Source organism: Muntiacus reevesi, chromosome 4 (assembly GCF_963930625.1).
Source record: "Muntiacus reevesi chromosome 4, mMunRee1.1, whole genome shotgun sequence".
Classification (NCBI taxonomy): Eukaryota; Metazoa; Chordata; class Mammalia; order Artiodactyla; family Cervidae; genus Muntiacus; species Muntiacus reevesi.
The window spans coordinates 7,259,327-7,280,858 of NC_089252.1; the positions used below are offsets into that span (position 1 = coordinate 7,259,327).

The 21,532-nt window shown below is 44.0% G+C and overlaps 1 protein-coding gene across 3 annotated transcripts in view; it reads left to right on the plus strand.

Annotated features, from left to right (window-relative positions):
• The first annotated feature begins 786 nt into the window (after window positions 1–786).
• RTTN (rotatin) overlaps window positions 787–21,532 on the plus strand; it is a 120,389-nt gene continuing 99,643 nt past the window's right edge. For 2 of the 3 annotated variants that reach the window (XM_065932312.1, XM_065932314.1), the window contains exons 1-10: window positions 787–858; window positions 1,183–1,370; window positions 2,211–2,388; window positions 4,592–4,681; window positions 6,696–6,789; window positions 8,158–8,272; window positions 9,208–9,358; window positions 13,117–13,282; window positions 15,223–15,386; window positions 17,878–17,993. In XM_065932312.1, the coding sequence (XP_065788384.1) occupies window positions 828–858; window positions 1,183–1,370; window positions 2,211–2,388; window positions 4,592–4,681; window positions 6,696–6,789; window positions 8,158–8,272; window positions 9,208–9,358; window positions 13,117–13,282; window positions 15,223–15,386; window positions 17,878–17,993 (1,293 nt within the window). In that variant the 5' untranslated portion in view covers window positions 787–827. The remainder of the gene's footprint in view (window positions 859–1,182; window positions 1,371–2,210; window positions 2,389–4,591; window positions 4,682–6,695; window positions 6,790–8,157; window positions 8,273–9,207; window positions 9,359–13,116; window positions 13,283–15,222; window positions 15,387–17,877; window positions 17,994–21,532) is intronic. The other variant, XM_065932313.1, reaches the window with a different exon arrangement.

Below are 21,532 nucleotides of genomic sequence, written 5' to 3' on the forward strand. Positions count from 1 at the left end.
TATTGAGATCGAAGTGTAGCAGTCAACTTCAGTGGCATTCAAAAAAGAATCCAAACCCCTCCTCAACCCTTTTCGTTGCACAGCCCCCTTCTCTCCTGTGCAGTCCCTCTCCGCCGCACTCAAGTCTTTTTCCACTTGTTTACTCTGAACCGTGACTTCATGGGTTACATCAACCTGGATGTGTTACATCCCACCGTTAAAGACGTTGGGTTGTTTAGTCACGGGAGGGAGGCAGGTAGGGGTGGGGCGGGGTGGGTAATCCCAACACAAGCCTGCATTCTAAGTGGTAAAGGAGATGGACTTCTCTGGGAGGTGAGAATTCAGACTGGCGGGGTGCTGAGCCAGCCCCTCGCGGAGGCAGGAGGCAGGGAGGGGTTGAGTTTCTGCAGAACCCGCGGCGCCGCAGCCCGCGCGGGCAAGCCGGAACCGCGGGCTGGCTGGAACCCCTGGCAGGCGGGCGCGGGGGTGGGCCCGGAATTCCGGGAAGGGCGCACTGCAGGGTGAAGACTACAACTCCCGAGATGCACGGCGGCACAGCCCGTTCTCTCTCCGCTTGCCCCCTCTTTCTGTCCAGTGCTTATGATGGAGATCGCCGTCTAAGAAGCGCATACTGGTAACCGTGGAGACCGTATACGCTCTCCTGGCAGCGCGGGGGCCGGGGACAGCTCACGGAGTATGCCTCTCACTAGCTGGGTCCTTCGCGCACACGGTGCGGAACCCGCCTTCGGAGTGGCCGGTTTCCTCGGGGGGACGGAAATTGTGGCCGGACGCAGTGGCGCGGCGGTTTAATTCTCCGGCGGCGGCCGAGCGAGTGGAGAAGAGACGAGATGGTCCTGACCGGCCTTATCCGGAAGCTCGGTAACCGTTCGCGTCCCCCCGCGCCCGGACCGCCCAGCTGCGTCGGCCGCCTGCCGAGGATGGCCGGGGCACGTTCGCGGAGGCCTGGCCATCCCGGCGACGGCTTCCCGTGGCGGCCGGCAGCCCCCTGGGGACCCACGTCGGACCCCCGGCGTTCGCGTCGCGGGTGCTCCCGCGGCCTGCGCGTGTAGACGGAACCGGCTAGTTCCTTTGCCTCTTCGGCCCGCTCCAGCCCCCGGCGAGAATCGGGAAAGCGTTGGGGTGCGTCCTCGGCGGGCGGCTCTCGGGGTCGGGAAACAGACGTGTGCTGTGCTGCTTTGACAGGTCACCCGCTGGCCGAGATCCGGGAGCGCGCGCTCAGGAGTATTCTCTGCAAGCTGGAGCACAGCTTGGTCTGCGGCGCGGACCTGGCTCTGCACAGGCTGCTGTTTCTCCACTTGCTGGAATGGTTCAATTTCCCGTCCGTCCCGATGAAGGACGAGGTCCTGGGTCTGCTGAGCAGACTGGTTAAGGTTAGCATCCCTCCGAAGTAAGGACGTGTTCCATAGTCGCTTAGTTGGAGCTTCTGTTGAAAATTATTAATTAAAAAAAAATCACAACTGGAGATGTTGAATTTTAATTCATCAGGATATATGATGTTCCTCCTTTTGTCTTCTGTGTGATGTTGAACCTCACAGTGTCTCATGAGCTCTGAGTTAACACGGTTTCTGAGTTCAGGGATGTTCCCCCCTTTTTCGGGCATCATCTTGGAAGGTTAATATTTGTCATGCCATTTCCCCTTATGGTCTCTTGTTTATTACATATTAAAAATTAGAGGTACTTTTGTATAAAAGAGAACACGTGAAAGATGATGTTACAGATCACCATGATGGACAGCACAAGTGTTGTTTTGTTTTTTTTTCTCCCCATACCTGGTTTTCAGGTTATTTTTCTGTCTTGAGAGTAGTTCATTGTCAGGGTCAAATAGCTGAGTGCTAGTTTAGGGTTTCTAAACTTTAAATCACATGCAGTTGTAGGGGGTGCTTATTACTTTGGCATCCTGTGAGTGGTCGGAGGTAGGAAATGATAGGGCCAGTGTCAGTGGAGAGAAGTAATCCGTGTAATAAATAAATAAAAGTAGGAATTGATAATATGCATTTCTAGTGTTCATTGTCTGGGCTTTTCTCTCGTCAGTGTTACCAAATATTTGATATATGTCTGTATAAATCCATGTCTCATGTACATCATTGCAAGTTTTAAGAAAGGAACATCTGATATACTAAAAATAGTTTCATGTTTTAATTGCTGTAACATAAAGCCTAGAGATTTTGATATTCACAGTTTTTCTGAAGACTCTTCTTTTCTGGTTGCAGTATCCCCCAGCAGTGCAGCATTTGGTTGATCTTGGTGCCGTCGAATTCTTATCTAAACTTCGCCCTAATGTGGAGCCGAATCTGCAGGCAGAAATTGATGGCATTCTGGATGGACTTTTTAGTCTTCCTTCAGAAGTTCCTGAAATGTATTCTTCATCTTACCAGACCAGTCAAACTGGTAACTCTCTGAAATCAATCTGATGAAGTCAATCAGTCAATCATTGTCTTAATATATTGGTTCTAATGGTTAATTCTAAGGAAAGGGACCTTGGTGGTGGTGGTGGTGGGTGCTCAGTCATGTCAGACTCTTTGTGACCCCATGGACTATAGGACACCAGACTCCTCTGTCTATGGGATTCTAAACCTTTCCCCACTCCCCTGTCCCACAGCTTACTTTTCTTATGTTAACTTATATGAATTTGACCATAATTCTCCTCTAACATTATACAAGGAGTTGCCTGTAGGTCATATGGTAAAGAAATTTGCCTGCAGTGCAGAAGACCCAGGTTTAATCCCTGGGTCAGAAGATCCTCTGGAGAAGGAAATGGCAACCCACTCCAGTATTCTTGCCTGGAGAATCTCATGGACAGAGGAGCCTGGTGGGCTACAGTCCATGGGGTCGCCAAGAGTCGGACACAGCTGAGCAACTAACACCACCAACATTATAGAGAGGAGGACAGTTGTGTAATTTTGCTTTTTTGGTTGAAGGGCATAAAAAGATGCCAGTGACTTTCTTTTTGTGAGACTACTTTGACCATTTGTTTTTTAAACAATAACAAGAAATATTCATTGAGCACTCATTACTATGTGCCAGTCATTGTTTTAAATGTTTTATACTTTCATTTTGGGACTGTGTTCTTCATATAGTGGTAATACCTGCCCGGCTCATGATTTTGTTATGGGATACAATGAAAATGAGCTACACATTTAGTGTACCTGCTAAAATCAGAGTCAAGGAAACATGGATTTGTGTCCCAGGTCTGCCACTAGTTGTGTGGTCTTGGCTAAGGGCCTCAGTCCCCCCAGGATTTGTTTTCTCCTCCAGAAATCGGTACAATAAACGAGAACATTCTTACAAGATTTCTGTGAGGCTTAAGTGAGACAGTACTTAGCATAGAGCCCAGCATATATTAAGCCCAGAACCCCTATTTGATGTCCACTAGTTCCTTGCTCATGGAAAGCATTTAAATTGATCTGAAGAAAAGCAAATGCTCTTGAAATTTATGAAAAGTATAAGATTTTCATACTCATGAGTATAAAATTTAAGTAGAAGTATAAAAAAAACGCGTTTTTGCTCATTTAATCTGTTAGACTCGACTTTTCTCTATACCAATGCTCTGCTGTCCCTGCTGTGACCCTCGGTCCCACTTTCAGCAGGAGATAACAATAGCAGCTGCCATTTACTGAATTCTTGTGTGATTGTGATTTTTAACAGTGTATTTTAGGATTTCTTTGTAAGGGATAACAAAGAAAGTGTAATCTTATATCATGAATTTTCAACCTAGTTCGTGCAGGTGGGATTACAGGAATGGTCATGGGCTAATTTGTAGCTCTCCGTATCAGTCTGAGGACCACTGGCATGAGAACTGCAAATGGAAAATTGCATAACTGAGTTTTAGCGTTTTCTTCATTCTCAGTCTCACTACAGCTGAGGTGCTGAATATAATCATGTACGGTAGGGGATCATCAGAGTTACCAAAAGGTAGTGCCTGATTCTTGCTTTGGCAACTTTTATCTTAAAAAGCATGAATGAAAATTGAAGTGATGGGGACTATGTAGATTGAAAGGAGCGAGATGGGCTGAGAAGCAGAGGTGAGCAGCCCTTGAATTAATACCTTGTAGCAAATTCTTTAGAAGGCAATGGCACCCCCACTCCAGTACTCTTACCTGGAAAATCCCATGGATGGAGGAGCCTGGTGGGCTGCAGCCCATGAGGTCACTAAGAGTTGGACACGACTAAACGACTTTACTTTCACTTTTCACTTTCATGCATTGGAGAAGGAAATGGCAACTCACTCCAGTGTTCTTGCCTGGAGAATGCCAGGGGCGGAGGAGCCTGGTGGGCTGCCGTCTATTGGGTCGCTTAGAGTTGGGCACGACTGAAGTAACTTAGCAGCAGCAGCAAATTCTTTATGTACATTGTGTATGTTTTCATTCTAAGGAATAATTGCAATTAATTAACAGTAAAAGTAGAAAATCCCTCAGTTTGAAATTGACTCAGCAGTCACATTTTTTTCCTATTTAGGAGGACAGATTATTCAGAGAAACATAACTGCATTATTTTTCTAATTTTTAAAATGATCCAGAAACTTAAACCATTAATATTTGAAAAGAGCAAGTTTCAATTTCAGTAATGCACCAGTAACACATTTTCTTTTCAGAATTGCTGCAACAACCTGAAATCTTAACAGGATATTTTCCGCAAGACAAAAGTACTTTGCCGCAGATGGAAATACCTTCACGACCTGTAGGTGAGTGTCTGTGGTGAAGTAGATACTGTTGACCTGGGAAATTGAAACGTAAGGTACTTTTCCTCATTGTCCTGAAGACATATCGTGGTCAGACTTAAATGTTTCGGCACCAAACTGTTTATTCCTGTAATTAGATTAGGATAGTCTAAAGGGTCCAACTTTATTGTTCTCGCTGCCTTTGAGGCGCCGTGTGGGTGTGGTAATGGTGGCCGAGGTCCTTGGCGCTTGTTGAGCGGGGGGTCTCTGTCAGGGGCTGGGCTGTGCCCTGTCCTGTCACCTCGTGAATTCTCCAGCTCCCCCAGCAGGACTGGCCATCCGGTGACGTTTGTTTCTCCCTCTGTCTTTATCCCCATGCCCAGTTGACCGGTGAGTTCTGGTTTAGAGCCTCCCGGGAATCTCATCCAGGGCTTCCTGTGTCTGGCCTCTGCTCACTTGCCACCTCCTCAAAGAGACCTTCCTGAGGACTCCAGCCAGGATCACTTTTTCTCTGTCTTTGGTTTTCTCCTTACAAGTATTTGTTTAATTATGTGTTTATTTATGTCTTGTTTGTCTCACTCATTGTAAGCTTAATGTCAGCCACCAGAACTGCTTCCTCCCGTGTGGGTGTGGGCAGCAGTGCCAGAAATGTACCGGGTGTTCAGTCTGTATTTTTGTAACGAATGAGTGGGTCTTCCTGGAGTCCCAGATTGATACTCTTAATGACGCCATTTTCCCAGTGAGGACCTTGAGACTTAGAAAAGGATAAAATCTTTGTGGTAGATGACACAGCTCGGGCACGGTTAAGTGAGCATGAACTTTATGTTTTCTTGCCTGTGGAGTTGAAATGAAAAGTCTGTTTCCAGCAATATTTCTGTGGATGTCAGGTATTCAGTCCCATTCAGTTTGGAAGCCCTCTCTTACAGAAAGATTTTGTAGAAATTCTCAAATTTGAGTCCAGCATAAGCAGGAACAGAAAACTTGCTCAGCTGTTAAAATACTTGACATTTCCTGTCTGTAAAAGTTTTGTTAGGTTTCTTGGGAGCTTAGGTTTGATACGGTAGTTCTTTGTGTTTGTGGCTGAGAGGCTTAACGCAGTGCCATCCGGAGACATCTGAACGGAGTGTCTCCAGGGCTGGGAAGGGTGGGTATTTGAGTGAAGCTGTTGAAAGCATCTGGAAAGATTGAGATGGTGACGCATTTTTGTGTGAGTTGTAGTTTGTGGATTTGCTGGTGTGGTTTCTTTAGACACATCTTTACATCCTTCCCAACTCTTGCTTTTCCCTTAGACGGTAAACCCTGCTTTTATGTTAACACTTTTGAAGGAAGCAACTGTGCTGTGTTTGGGAATTTAATAATACCGTTACCTGAATTTAGCAATCCCATGCTCTTTTCAAAGCATGTGGCAGAAAGACTGTTTGTCGTTTGGAAGGGCTTGTGTGTTGCCACCTTAACTTGTACACTAGGAGATCTGTTTAAAAATAATTTGAAGGAGGGTGGTGTAAAATTGGATTCGGTTTCTCAGATTTCTTTTAATCTTGTTTGAACACTGATATTTGATCTTTAACCTTATGGTTTTCAAGTCATCCTCAAAGAGTAACCGTTAAAATATCAAACACTATTTATGATATCTGAGCTTGACTTACTACATACAGTGTATGATTACATTTATATCGTTTTTAATTTCTACAGTTAGAGATCTCCAAATACCAGTTTCTTTTTTGTTTAAGGTCTCTGTTCTGGTTACCCACGTCGTAGAATAAAAAATTTAATTGATGCTATAAATATCGTTCAATATTGGTTTGTGTTTAATGCCCTTCTTCTAAAAATAATAGGAGTTCTGTTTTAATTGTGAAAAGAGATCTGTTATTTATTCTTTGAGGACACAAATTTGCAGCTGGTCTTTTTGACATACTTCAGGGAACTGTGTGCTGTAATTTTACTTGGGGACTTGTTTTGAAGGCAAAGTGTTCCTCGGGACGTTGTGAATCTGTCCACCTTGCCTCCTTCGCTGCCTTATGTTTTGGTTTTCCATTAGCAGCAAATCCGACTGCGAAGTGTTTGAAGTTTTCTACTTTCCCCTGGCTCCCCCTGACCGCAGCTGACAGACACGTTCTCTCGTCCAACGAAAGGTACTGTGCCCGATGTATGGCAGGTGTTTTGGCTTCTGGTATTTGTAGCCGTGAAGTCTGAGAGTTATTACTATACATTTTCATCAGAAAAATAAAGATTCTAAAAGTGGCTGTGGTTGGTAGTAAAGGGAATATATGAATCATTTTCAGTATTTAAAAAAGCAAGCCAGAAAATTCCCCTTCGCCTTTAATCAGGCTTCACATCAAGTTTCTCTTTTGTGCTTGGAATCCTGTGCACTCTTTGGTGACAAGAGTCATCGCTTATCAACCAGATTAGCTGGCCATTGCTTAGGCCCTTGGAGCAATTAAACATAAAATGCAGTCTTTTTAGTAGACAATATATTTCAAAACATGGACTCTGTTAGGAGAAGGTTGGGGACTTCTGATCTGATTTTATGTAATGGATTTTATTTGGTCATTACTTCTCAAAATAGAGAGATGATATCTAGAAGTTTGGAGAGTGTTTTAAAGTCTAGTTTCACTTTTTGCTAAAATTTCATTTCAGTGAATGCCATACCAAATGCATTGTCTGCCTTGTTTTGGTGAGAGTCTGAAAAATAAAGACCAACTTCTAGAGTTCGGGCCAAATAGGGGGATGCTATTAAGTGATTTCGATGATGGCCCTTCTAGACCGGCAGTGAATTCTCTTGGAACAACATGCTGAAGAGGTTGCATGCAGCTGGGGTTGAGGTGGGGATGGCATTGATCTGTCAGTTCTGAGTTGGTTGCTGAGGAGGAGATGAGGTCTCTAGGGAGCGCGTGTGGGTGGTGAATGGTGGACTAGCTGAACTGAGAGCGGGTTTGGTTTCTTGGGGTGAGAGGTGAACAACCACCATCGTGCTAGGGAGGCAAGTGCTCTTAGAGAAGTTGAGGGGTTCATGAAGTTAAGGGGTCCCATGTGTCCATAGGACAAGAGAGGAGTACCAGCTTGATTCCCCCCAAGTAGGGAAGAGGAGTTAAGGAATCTAATACCTAGAATTTATTTCTCTATCTATTATGATTTCCTCTGTCTTACAAATGAGTGTCTTACATTCATTTAGCAGATTTCATTGATCTCATTTCATGGCGCTGTGATGGTCTCTGGGCATACAGGGGTGGGCACTGTGACGTCCCTTCTCTAGAGGAGGGTCCAGGGGTCTGTGGAGTCGACAGGCAGTAGCCGCAGCACAGATTCTGGGCACGTGAAAGAACACCTGCCCCAGGCTAGCTCATTGGTTAGGGAGGAGAGCTGGGAACGTTTCCCAGGGGACGACGTGTCAGCCGAGACCTGAAGAGTTCTGATAGGGTCATTATGCTGCCTGGTTCCTTAGAATCTGGTGTGGGTATACGCTTTTTAAAAATAAATACTATATTTTGTGTATTTTGCAGCTCTTTAAGAAGTAGTAACCACACTGTAATCTGGAACACCTGTGAACTGTTGAAAGATGTTATCATGCAAGATTTTCCTGCTGAGATATTCCTTCAAAGGCCAAAAATTGTTCAGGTGCGTTTCCTCTGTAATTGTTTTGGATTTCGAAGTAGGGGACTTTTTGCAGTGAAACACAGTGTGCAAAGTAGGCGTCCTTGGAAGGGAAACTTACACTCTCACGTTTAGATGATGAGCCGTCTGGCTTTTCAGACCCGTTATTCAGCTTACCTGGACAGAGGTTGTTCTGATAGGAGGCGGTCTCATTTGACATGCTCAGTCCAGTTTGACCCCCTTGACCTTACCACTGATGAACCACTTGAAGGGGAGAACGGACGTGGGGCACTGAGGCTGGGCGGCCCTGACCAGCCTGATCAGTAGGACTCGCATCGCTCTGAGCGTGTGGGTTCTGATGCGCGGTGCCAGCTGCCGTGGGAACGCAGAGGTGTGCGGTGTGGCTGTCTCGGCGCTGCAGCCTGCCGCATGCGTGTGCAGCAGAGGCGTTGGAGCCTGCGCTGGGCTGCAGCCTGTCCACAGCGTCCGTCAGGCCCGGCATGCTTGCTCCGCCGTCACCAGGCTGAGATGGGTGCTGGTGAGCGGCCGCTGTGATACATGCTGTCCCAGCTCCGAGTGGTAGCAGAGGAATGGCTGTCAGTCCTCAGAATGTGCCAAGTGATTTAGCTGTTTGACATGAAAAAGGCTTGCTGTACTTTAAAAAAATACTCTGTAACAATGTCTTGAGTGGGGACTGTTTCCTTTGTTCTTTGGGATAGGTACTCAACTAACAGCTCAGATATGAGAAACACTGACTGTTCCCCTTAAATTTGATCTTCGACCCATCTTCCACATTACGCTAAGTCATTTTTACCCGTTTCTGCTGCTTCTCTCTTATACATACTTGGCACCTTATCGTGATTCCTTGGATTGTTCATTTAACCTTGCGTGAGCGCCACATCCTTCTTTGAAGTCAAGCACTTTGTTCGGTTGATCGTTTTCACCACTCTTCATTTCAGAGCCTTTTGTCTCTGTTGACACTGGCCTTTGGAGGAGATGGGAAGCATCGTCTGGCCCTACAGTCAGTCTCCTGCTTGCAGCAGCTGTGCGCCTATTTGAGAAACAGACTCAATTTCCACAGAGATCCAAGTTTTTTCTCTAATAAACAAGGTATTTCTGTTTGTTTATTCCTTGCGCACTGGCGGTATTTGTAGATTCTTCCAAGGACTCCCCGTTGTATTTACTGTCAGGCTTACTGTGTGTGTACATTTTCACAGCAGAAACGCCCCATTCCTGAGCGTTTATCAAGTCAGAATCTTTGAAAGCAGCGTGTTAATGACAGAAGCACTCATGAGTCCGTCCTCTTTTTTTTCTTTAAACAGAATGAACTCCTTAACTTTTTTTTTGATTTGTTTGTTTGACTGTGTCTGGTTGTAGTTGTAGCACGCGGGGTCTTCCTGCCTCATGTGGGAACTTGGGACCTTTTGTCGCAGCGCATGGCCTCTGTCGTGGCTCGCGGGCTTAGTACTTGCGACGTACTAGCTCGGTTTTGCCCCGGCATGTAGGATCTTAGTTACCCGACCAGGGAGGGAACCCACGTCGCCTGCATCGCCAGGTGATTCCCGGACCGCCAGGGAAGTCCCCGCATCCTTTTTTTTTGGTACGGGATGGCTGCACGGTGTTTTTCTCCATGCGTGCAGTGGTGACAGGAACTAAGGACTGGGATTGTAAGTCCAGCTGATCATGCTGGGCTTTAGGCATTTTAGCAGGTTATGCATTGTGTTAAGAAATTGTTGGGTTTGAAAAATGCTTGTCTGTATTTTATGGAAACTATTTTAATGCAACTTGTGTAGGCCATGTTTTCTATTGATTTGATAGCAGTGCCAGACTTCTTGGGGAAAGAGTGCCACCTGATGGCCAGCAGGAATTCTGGGCTGGCCTTGCCACAGCCGCGCTTCAGTTCAGGGTTTCTGTGTCCTCACCAGTGTGCGCTGAAAGTCGAATGTTTGATCACAGTGACTTGTCATGCTTCAGAGTTGCGCTCTATTTTGTTGAGAGCATCACTGATCCTGTGCTACTTGAATACATACGCTTTAGTTAGCTTTATTATGGACCTCAGGGGACATGGAGTTTCCTCAGTAACTTTCTTGAGAACTTGCGAGTACCCCATATTTCATCAGAGAAAGAGTTAAATTCAATTTGGTTGGTTAAAGTAGTGGATAAATCGGAGGACTTATTCATCTATTAAATAAATGTTTATCACCTATTCTGTGCCAACCAGTGCTTGCGGGCAGGGGTCCTCAACCTCCGGGTGGTGGACTGGTACCTCTTGTCGGATAAGTGGCAGCAGTACATTAGAAGTAAAGCACACAGTACATGTAGTGTGCTTGAATCATCCCGAAGCCATCCATCCACCTGTGGCCTCCCGTCCCTGGAAAAACTGTCTCCCACAAAACCGGCTCCTGGTGCCACAAAGGTTGGGGACCACAGCTCCAGGGGGCGAAGCACTGAACAGGGCAGGGGAGGCCCCCGCCTGTCTGAGCTCATGCTGTGGAAGGCTGGCACACGCCGCACACACAGGCGCGTTGAGGTAGCAAGTGCCCGAGGGGGATAGGAAGGGCGCTGCAACAGAAGGCGACCCAGGAGACGGGTCACCTGGACGGGATGTCAGGGAGGGCCTCCCAGAGGAGGTGGCCTGGCGGTGGGCAGGAACCTCCACTTGAAGGGCTGCAGGAGAATTCAGGGAGGCCAGAGGCCTCAGGCACGAGGGCGAGCTGCCTGAGGAGCAGAAGTCAGGCTGGAGTGAGTGAGTGCGGTTAATGGGTGCGGGTGCAGGAGGGGAAGGCGGACGGTCTGGGAGGTGGCCTGGGGCAGCGGGTACTGGGACTTGCAGCTCTTGGTACGACTTTGTATTTTCTTTGAAGTGCAGTGAGAAGCTCTTGGAGAGTTGTTTTTGTTCCTCTCTCTGTAAATGTCTTTATTTTACCTAATTCTTTTTAAAAATTACGGTAAAATACACATAGCATAAAATACGCCATTATAAACTTGCAGTTCGGTGCATTAATTTTATTTATGCTGTTGTGCCCTCATCACCATCATATGTTTCCAGGCCTTTTTCATCACCCTAAACGGAGACTCTGTAAGCATAGCAGAATCTCCCTTTCCCCTTCTCTGCAGTCCCAGCAGTCTCTAATCTATTTTCTGTCTAGGTTCTGCATCTAAGTGGGATCCTACAATATTTTTCTGACTTATTTCATTCAGTTTAGTGTTTTCAAGGTTCATCCGTATTGCAGCCTATGTCAGAACTTTACTCACTTTATCGCCTAATCATATTTCATTGTATGTACACACCACATTCTGTTTATTCATTCATTCATCTGTGGATGGATGTAGGGGTTGTTCCCAGCTTCTGACTATTGAGTAATGCTCTGGTGAACATTGGCATATCTGTTAAAGTCCTTGTTTTCAGTTCTTTGGGGTATATACCCAAGAATAGACGTAGTGGGTCTTGTGCTAATTCTGTTTATCTTTTTGTGTGTATGCATGCTCAGTCATGTCCGAGTCTTTGCTACCCTATGGACTGTAGCCAGCTGTGCTCCTCTGTTCGTGGGATTTTCTAGGCAAGCATCCTGGAGTGGGTAGCCATTTCCTTCTCCAGGGGATCTTCAGCCCAGGGATCAAACCTGTCTCCTGCATTAGCAGGCAAATTCTTTACTGATGAGCCCCCTGGGAAGCCCCTTAGCTTTCTGAAGAACCATCAAAATATATTCCACAGTGGCTGTACAATTTTAATTCCCACCAGCAGTATATGAGGTTTCTAGTTTCTCCACAGCCTCTCCAACACTTTTTTCTATTTAATTATAGTTATCCTAGTAGGAGTGAGGTGGTATCTCATTGTGGTTTTTGACTTGTATTTCCCTAAGGCAATGGCACCCCACTCCAGTACTCTTGCCTGGAAAATCCCATGGGCAGAGGAGCCTGGTAGGCTGCAGTCCATGGGGTCATGAAGAGTTGGACATGACTGAGCGACTTCACTTTCACTTTTCACTTTCATGCATGGGAGAAGGAAATGGCAGCCCACTCCAGTGTTCTTGCCTGGAGAATCCCAGGGGTGGGGGAGCCTGGTGGGCTGCCGTCTATGGGGTTGCACAGAGTCAGACACAACTGAAGCAGCTTAGCAGCAGTAGCAGCAGCAGCAGCAGCAATGACAATTAATTAATGACTAGTGATTCTCTAGTGAGTTTTCATGTGCTTATTGGCCATTGATAGATTTTTAGAGAAATGTCCATCAAAGTTTTTTGCTCATTTTTAAGTTGGGATATTTGGCTTTTTTTTTTTATGATGAGTTTTGGGAGTTATTTATATATCCTGGATATTAAATCCTTAGCAGGTGTTTGATTTGCAAATATTTTCTCCCGTTCTGTAGGTTGTTACTTTGTTGATAATGTCCTTTGATGCATGAAAGTTTTAAGTTTTGATGAAGTCCAGTTTATCTCTGTTTTCTTTGGTGGTTTGTGTTTTTGCTGTCTTGTCTAAAAATTCGTTACAAACCCAAGGTCATGAGGATTCACTCCTATGTTTTCTGCTAAAGAGCTTTATGGTTTTAACTCATATTTAGGCTGTTGTTTAATTTTGAGTTAATTTTTGCACATGGTTTGAGGTATGGTCTTTGAGAGGGCTTTAGGCAGGAGAGTAGATGATTTGTCTCTGCTGTTGTAGGTGAATGGTGTTGGCTAGAAGGTTCTGTGTAATCAGGTCAGTTTTATATGAACCTCATGTGCTAAGGGAGTTCTGCAGAAAAGGTTGGCCTTCACTTTTACCTCAGAGAAGCATTTCTACTATTTTCATTTTTTTTTTTTTAATGAGAAAGAGCTCATGGTCAGTCGTTTGTCTCTACCAGGGAGTAATTTTATTCTTTTCTCCCCCAGATGCCGTGTCCCAGAACTCTTCTCTGTCTTACTGTCCTGACGTCAGGGCGGCTCCGCATTCCCAGAACGCGTCTCCCGGAAGCAGCAGCCCCCGGCCCTCCGTGGTGGGGCGCACGGGCCAGCGGCCCCGGGGGGATGGCCAGGACTGGGACGCCGTGTCCTCCAGGTGACCGGGCCGAGGGAGCTTGAGCGCGTGTTTCAGTTTAGAGGGAGGTCGTCTTTCTCTTCTGTCTTATCTTTTGAAGCGTTACCTCAGGTGTCGGCCTTGTGTTAACCAGTGGCTTTCACACTTTTTTGACCATGACCTCCAGTAAGAAATAAGTGTTATACTGCAACCTAGGACTCAGAGCACAGACATATACCCTGTGTATGTGTGTGTGTGTGCCCCTGTGTCCATACTCCAAAACAAAATGTTCACAAAGCTGTTCTCCGATTTTGCCTGTCACACAATGAATTGCATTATTTGTTCATTTCTGTTTCATCAAGAAAATGGTGATTCTGACCCACTGAATTGTTTATGGCAGCCACAGATGGAGTGTGATCTAGTTGAAAAGCATAGTTTTAAAATGTTGGATACATCTTGATAACATTTTAAACCCACTTTTGGATTTCATTTAATTATAATTTAAATGTATTGGTGTTTACTGTTAAATGGAATGATTGGAGAATCAAAATGAAGTCCCCTTCAGGGTGCAGAGTTGATGGTACTCATGGTGTTTTCTTGTTTGTTTGTATAAAGAAACATTTTTACACATTGTTTCCTTAAAGGAGCTGGCAGGGTGTCTATGTGTTATCTCATCCTTAGGCTACAGCATCTTGAAAACTTCTTAGTCTTTTCCTTAGGTTCGTTCTGCTAAATGCTCCCTGAGACCAGCACTTGTGTGTCGGCCTGATTCTTTTCTCCTGACACAACTAGTGTGGCCGCTCCAGGCTAACACTGACTCACGCTTGCCATGTTCCTGGTGTTACCTCAAGGGCTTCACGTGCTTTGTCTCATGTGGTGTCCTCACAAGAGTCCTGTGATACGATTGGGATGATTATTGTCATCATTGTATAGAAAAGCCTGAGGCAGGGAGGGCCGGGAGCCAGGCCCTGGGCCCCAGTTTGCAGGGTTGGGGGCGTGCATGCAGGGTCCAGCAGCGCGACCCGAGCTGTGCGCCTCTGTTTGCAGAGCGGCTGCTGTGGATCAGCGTGGTTTTCCTCCTCAGCTCGTTCTCTGAGCTGTAACTAGTGTGCTGCGTGCTTGTAAGTTTCTACTCCTGAGTGAACTTCCTTCCAGGCCCTTTCAGAGTTAGAGAGAAGCCCAGCTCATTTCCATATTTTGGGATGCTGGGTATGTTTGAATTGAAGGGATGACAATGTGTATTAAATTGTACATGTTCAGTAGCGTCAGCGTGTCTGTGATTCAATTCAGCTGTGGGTAACATCAAAAGTCAACATTTTGGGGTGCTTTGTAAACATGACGTTCAAGCCTTTCTATGGCACTTTGATCCCCACCCCACCCTTTATACCCAAGCTAAAGAATTTTTTTTTTTAATAAAGAAAGCTAAGAAAGATGGGATGTTCCATTTTGGGTACATTTTCAAAATCATACGATGTTGACTGTACTAAATAAAGTAATCCATTTCTCATCATATTTTTTTGGCATTTTCTTGCATTCTTCAGTTGCTAACATTGGCTTACTTAGAACATTTGGTGGAAATCACAGAAAGTCTAGAGAGCCATATGAACTATTTAGTTTTTGCCTTTAGAAGTCATGGAAGAACTTTGGTATGAATCTGTTTGCGTTCCTTGAGAGATGGATGGGTTTTCAGTGCTTATGTCTATTACTGCTACAGGATTATTGACATATTTGGAGAATATCAATTTGAAGAACAAAATATAAATGCATTCTTGGTTTTGCTTACAATTTTGAGCCATCTTTATGGAATTTAATTTCATAAACTTGTCAAGGTTTCTACCAATCTGACCACAGTTGTTCCGTGGAACAATATATTCAAGCCAAGTATGCAGCTTCTTAACATGCCAAGACAGCAGCCATGCAGTAGTCTGTCTGCGGGCGGTTTCCCCAGCCCAGGGTTGTGATTGTCCTTGCTTACTTCACAGTGGAAGCAGCAGCCACGCGCACGTCAGCTCGAGGGTCTCTGCCCCCTCGCCCGTGGACCTGCCGGAGCTGGCCGAGGACGCGCTGGAGCTGCAGCTGCAGCAGCTGAGCCTGCCCCAGCTCTGCCTCTCCCTCCTGGAGGCCACCACGCCTCTCCTGAGAACAGGTCGGTGCTCCTTGGAGCCAGAGCTCGTTCTGTACACTTTGTGTGTGTTCCTATCTGTTTCCTAGGACTCTCATTTTTCTCTCTTTCACCTTCTGTCTTACCATCTTTAAAAATCTGTATTTACTTAGTAAATTCACATTACTTAGTAAGGTCTTTATTGTCTCTCAGTTAAACGTGGATGTCATGGAGCACTGTTCAGATAGAGTATCCCCTTTGACTTCTGGCCTTTTATGGCACAGATGTCCACTTTGTGTGGCTATTTAAAGGTAAGCAATGAAAAAAAACACTGGAGTGAGTTAGAGAAGGTGGACTGGCATGAATAGACCAGAAGAAAAAGCTCCTTGGCTTTTGCTTTTTAGAGATTTTTTGAGTTGCTTCCAGTTGTTCAGTCTTCCCACTCAGTTTTGACTTGAGTGATAAGTGAAAGTGAAAGTCACTTGGTTGCTTCTGACTCTTTGTGACCCCACAGGCTATATAGTCCATGGGATTCTCCAGGCAGGAATACTGAAGTGGGTTGCCATGCTCTCCTCCAAGGGATCTTCCCAACCCAGGGATCGAACCCAGGTCTCCTGCATTGCAGGTGAATTCTTTACCATCTGAGCCACCAGGGAAGCCCAAGAATACTGGAGTGGGTAGCCAGTCCCTTCTTCAGCAGATCTTCCCGACTCAGGAATCAAACTGGGGTCTCCTGCATTGCAGGCGAATTCTTTACTAACTGAGCTATGAGGGAAGTTTGAATGATGGGGACATGTTAAAAACCAAAACAACCCCAACACTGGACCGTACTTTCGCAGTAATACCGTCCTCTTAAGAAACAAAGCAGAATTCATAAAACCCAAACCTTCTGACACTATGCTGGGTAAGTTTGCGCAGATATCTTGCAGTGAACTCTGGGAGGTGGCTGTGATCTTCCTGGAGAAAGAGCGGCGTGGCCAATGTCCAGGGCAGTCCCGCAGTCAGCGAGGTTACCGCGCGTCGAGGCCCTGCTGTGCTCAGCTGCTGGACAGGGTCTGGTGCACATTCGCCCACGTGCTCCCCACACCAGCCTGTTCGGTCCACCCCTCAGTGGTAGTTACTGCTCTTCTCCCTGTTTTACAAGCAGCTGAGGTTTAGAGTGCTCTAGAAACTCACCCAAAGTCAGCGAAGAACAGAGACTTGAACTTCAGTTCTGAGGCCAAAATCCATGCACTTAGCACATTGCAAGGTAAAGGAAGATTTGCAATCTCCTTTGTATTTGTATTCTCTAAGTATATACATTTTAAGTAATTGATAAACTTGTCAAAATATAAACACAAGACACATTTTGCTTTGTTTGGTTTATACTGGCCGAGTGATAAGGGTATCCCATGCTAATGGTTCTGTAAGTTCTGTGGCTATTTTTTGCTTGCCTGGAAGTGATGCGGAAGAGGCAGGAGGTAAGTGTATATTTGGGAACATTAACAGTTTTTATTTTGAGAACAGTATACCTTAACTTCTTACTGATTGGAGAGCTCTGCTTCCGGGAGTGAGGAGAACAGATTAATTCATGTACTAATAAAGTGACATGAAGGAAGATCTGAACTTCTTCAGCATCAAGTGTATATGTTTGTCTGCATGGTGTACTGAGGAGAACAGTTTTAGATTTAGTGGTTTTGCATTTAACCTTTTCTTAATTTGCTGTAGAAAGTCAGATTGATAATTATAAAGCTGTATCATGGTACATAAAATTTTCTAAATGTTCTCTTGGCCTTTGGTAAAGGCACATTATTGCTTAATTTGTAATTGTTCAATGTCATGAGAGATTTCTAAGAGAATTTGCCCCAGCTGTTCTAATGAAGCAATTAATCTGGACCCTCATGATCCAGTAGTTTGTTTTACTCTCATTCATTAGAAATTGACCTTTGTAATGTGGGGCAGGAAAGTCTTGATTGAATACTCACCTCATCCAGAGTTACGGGTGGTGGAATTCCTTTGTTATTCTGTCTGGAGAAGAAGGCTGCTCAGGTGGGTTGACAGCACCCTTTCTTCTGGAATGTTTTTAGACTTTAAGGTGAGTGTAAGTTTCCCAAACTCCTGTGTGGGAAACTAATTCATGACAAAGCTTAAACCTAGTCCTAAGTGGGCAATTTATTAGACCATATCTTCTCAGCTGACCTGTGCCTTGTCACATATTACATGTAAGGTGGATGGTCTCTGAATTTGAAAACTTACTGTACTCTGTCTCACGGTGCTTGTGGTTATATTGTTATTCTCTTCCTGGCTGTCTTTCCTACTTATGAGCACATTTGATTTTTTTGTAGATAAATAGTGTTATGATTGAAACAGAAGGCTAATAGTGACTGTATACTGTGGCTTCCCTAGTCATCTCTCTTTTAACAGTTCTAAAGATATCAAAAAATAAGAAGAGAAATAGGAATTGGGAGCATTAGCTAACCAGAGGATTGAGCAGTATGCTATTCAGCTTTACCTGGAAGTTAACTTTTTTCGTTCTGTCTCCTGTTTGTATTTCCAGGTAGTAGACAGATGATAATACGAGTTCTGGAGTTGCTCGCAGAAGTTGTGGTGCTTATTGGTGAAGCAATTTCAGCACATCTGTGGGATGACAGCAGTCTTTTTGCTATAGATATGGTGAGACTCAAGGTTTTCCTTGCGGCGTGTAATAATATCAGTCTTTTGTTTTACTTTGGTCCTTTCAAACTGGCTTCATTGTCTCATTAGCCTTTGAAATCTTTGTTTTAGGTACAGTAGATCCCAGGCTTATTATGTATAGTGTCTAGAATTGACTATTTCTCCAGAGATTCTAGTTATTTTAATGCGGCTTTTACCATATCATTTTTTACATTTCCCATATATCATAAATCATTTGCTTTTTTATATCTTTTATTTTCAAATTATCATCTGATGAGCTTGCTTTTCTGGGCAGAACTGGTGTTCTGTTTTTCTATTAATGTAAATTTGTAACTTATGCCTCACTTTTCCTTTTTTTTTTCCTTTGTCAGAGAATTGGAAGTAAAATTTATTAGTTGTAAAAATGTATATCGCCTCCTAGAGTTACCATTTTTTCCTCTTTATGTTATTTTGATCTACTTTGATCTATCTACATTTTATTAAACTTTGCTATAGGCTGCCTGAAATCCTTGTGTATAGGCGTTAAAACAGAAAAACTAAATAAAATCCTGATGTTTACTTAATACCAGTATCTATGTGTGAAGAACTCCCCCAGTTTTCTTATATACACAAATCTCTTGAGAAGAAACAGGACTTAAATCTTTTACAATAGGTTTAATAAATTATTTCATGTCCTTCAATTTCCTTGTTTATAAAATAGGGATTATAGTTCTTAATCTTAGTTTTCTGATAGTTCTTAAGGTTCTCCCACTATTTTGTAGTACTTTTAGAAGATTTTCACATATTGAAGATTTTCAACAAGTGAGTTTTTCCTGAGAAGTGTGAAGAATGTTTTATCAGTTGCTTCTTAAAATAGCTTAAATTTCTTGGCCAGAACATTTATCTGTAAAAGTTAGTCATTCACTTTTAACTTTTGGCTGCTGATCTTTTATGATTCAATGAATTATTTTTACTTTAAAGGTTAAATCTGTTGTACAAGAGCCAATTGGTATGTTAGAAATGTTAAATAAAACAGTACTGCTTGAAATTATATTTGATTTACTTATTTAAAGGGAAAAAAATGCTCCCTAGGAAAAAATCTCATTCCTTTGGGTTGCATATTAATAGAATCAGACAATTAAATAGAATTTCTTAATGTCCTTACTTTTGCAAAGTTTAAAAAGAAAACAGAGGTATATTTTTGTTGTGTCATTAAAGGAACAAAATAGTAAAAGTTGAGTAGTTCAGTAATTGAATACCTGAAGATGTGTAATAAGCTCTCTAGAACTTTCCAAATATTGCTAATAACACTCATGAAATTCCATAACTCAGTGTGTATAAGCATAGTCAAAGACATTTTTTTCTCTATAAACTGAATATTTTTATTTCACTTGAAGCAAATAAAATATTTTCACTGAAATTGTTACATTTTGTTAAAATTAAAAGTTTATTGATAAGTGCTTGTAAACGTTAGGAAGACCCGAAGGATGTCACCCCTCCTTTGCCTGTCTAGGAAGTTGTGTTTATTTTTCCTTGTTTGCCTGGTAAGTTAGCCTCACAGAGTGCGGCTCTCCTCCCCGTGCCAGCTGGCTCCAGACTCCTGGGGCTGCTTTTGTTCAACTTTTGCCCTTTTCCTCTCTGTCACTGCCGTCACGCAGTGTCAGGGAAAACAGTCTTTGCGCCTTCTTTATTACTCATTCTTTCTAAATTCCCACCTGACCTGCTGTGAGTTGGTGACTTAGATTTCCCGGTTTGTTAGAATTGCTGGTTGAAGTTCAAGTGAAATTGTAAGGATTGAGAAAGAGTCTAGAGAGAGGGACTTGGTATCCAGTAAGGGCTCAAGAAGGGTAGTTGAACCAGATTGTGAATTTATTAGTTGGCTGACCGGGATCTTTCATTAACATATGCCTTCCCTGCCACCACAGAGACAGGTATTTTAGTCCACTAAACATTCTTCATACTGTTTGCAAAGAGTCGGACACGACTGAGCTACTGAACTGAACTGAAACATTCTTCGATGGCTTCATATATGCTTGAGTGCTGGGGGTGCAAGAAGAATGAGCAGCAATTCTTTTCACTCTTGTGGGAGGGAGAAAAAAACTGACTGTTCCCCATGCTGTACATTTCATCCCCATGACTCGTTTACTTTGAAAGCTGAAGTCTGTACTCACCCGTTTCACTCATTCCCCACTTCCCTGCCCTCTGGCCGCCCCCTGTTAGTTCTCTGTATCTGTGAGTCTGTTTCTGTTTTGTTTGTTCATTTGTGCTTTCTTTTTTTTTTTAGATTCCAAATATAACTGAAATCATACTGTATTTGTTTCTATCTGCCTTATTTCTCGTAGCATGATACCTTCTAGGTCTATCTATGTTGTCACAGCTGGCAAGATGTCATTCTTTTATGGCTGAGTATTTTTCCATCGTGTGTCTGTGTAAGTGTGTGTCTGTCTGTTTGCCCCAGCTTCCTCATCAGTTCCTCTGTCAGGAGTCACTTAGCTTTTTCCCCGTCTTGACTGTTGTAAATGATGCTGTTATGGACATTGGGGTGTGTGAATCTTCCTGATTTGGTGTTTTCATTTTTTTGGACATAAACCCGGCAGTGGGATTGTTGGATCCTGTGGCTGTCCTCTTTTTAGTTTTTTTGAGGAACCTCTTTACTTTCTTCTACATGGCTGCATCAGTTTGCATCCTCACCGGCAGTGTACAAGGGGTCCCTGTGCTCCACACCCTTGTCAACATTTGTGTTTGTGGCCTTTTCTTGGTAGCCGTTCTGATAGGTGTGAGGTGATACCTGACTGTTGTTGTGACTTGCATCTCTGACTAGGAATGTTGAACATCTTCTCAGGTGCCTTTGAAAACACTCCCAAGCCGGCACTCTCAGGGAGGGATTTTGTAAATCATGGGATGAGCTGAGTTGAAATTATGAATGTGATTAGGTGAAGAAAGTAAAGGTTGGTTTTTTTAACCTGGTGACGGGGAGGAGTGAGGCGTGCTGGTTGGCGGCCAAGGGTAGGGCTCTTGAGGAATGCAGATAACCAGAACACAAACGGTGGGGTGGGTGTGCTGGGTGAGAGGCTGGGGGGTCCGCCGGGGTCTGCTTGCAGAAGGCCGTGGTGCTGAGGAGTGCGGCTGTCACACTGAAGGCTGGTGAGCTTGCTTTTAGACACAAGTGCCTGGTGGGACTTGCAGGTGGGACAGTCATTGGCTGCCTGGTGAGAGGGAGAGGGGGAGTGTGAGGCTGGAAGCATTTGGGGGAGTCACTGTGTCAGATGCTTTATAGCATCCAAAACCTGTTAATATTGTGCAGATAGCAGAGAAGTTGTGTTTGCACCATAAATTTTGTTTCATTGGGAATATTTAGAATATTTTACTCATCTGATATTTTAATGCTATAATTTTGTTAAAACTTTAAATATCCTCTGAAAACTGTCTCCCCAGCCCACATCTGCTACCATATAGCTGTTTAAACATCTTTAACGCAGCAAGTTAAAACTACAGGCCAGATAGTATTGTTTTAAAATCCTTTCTTTTCTTAAATGTTAAAAACAAAAACACTTTCTCTT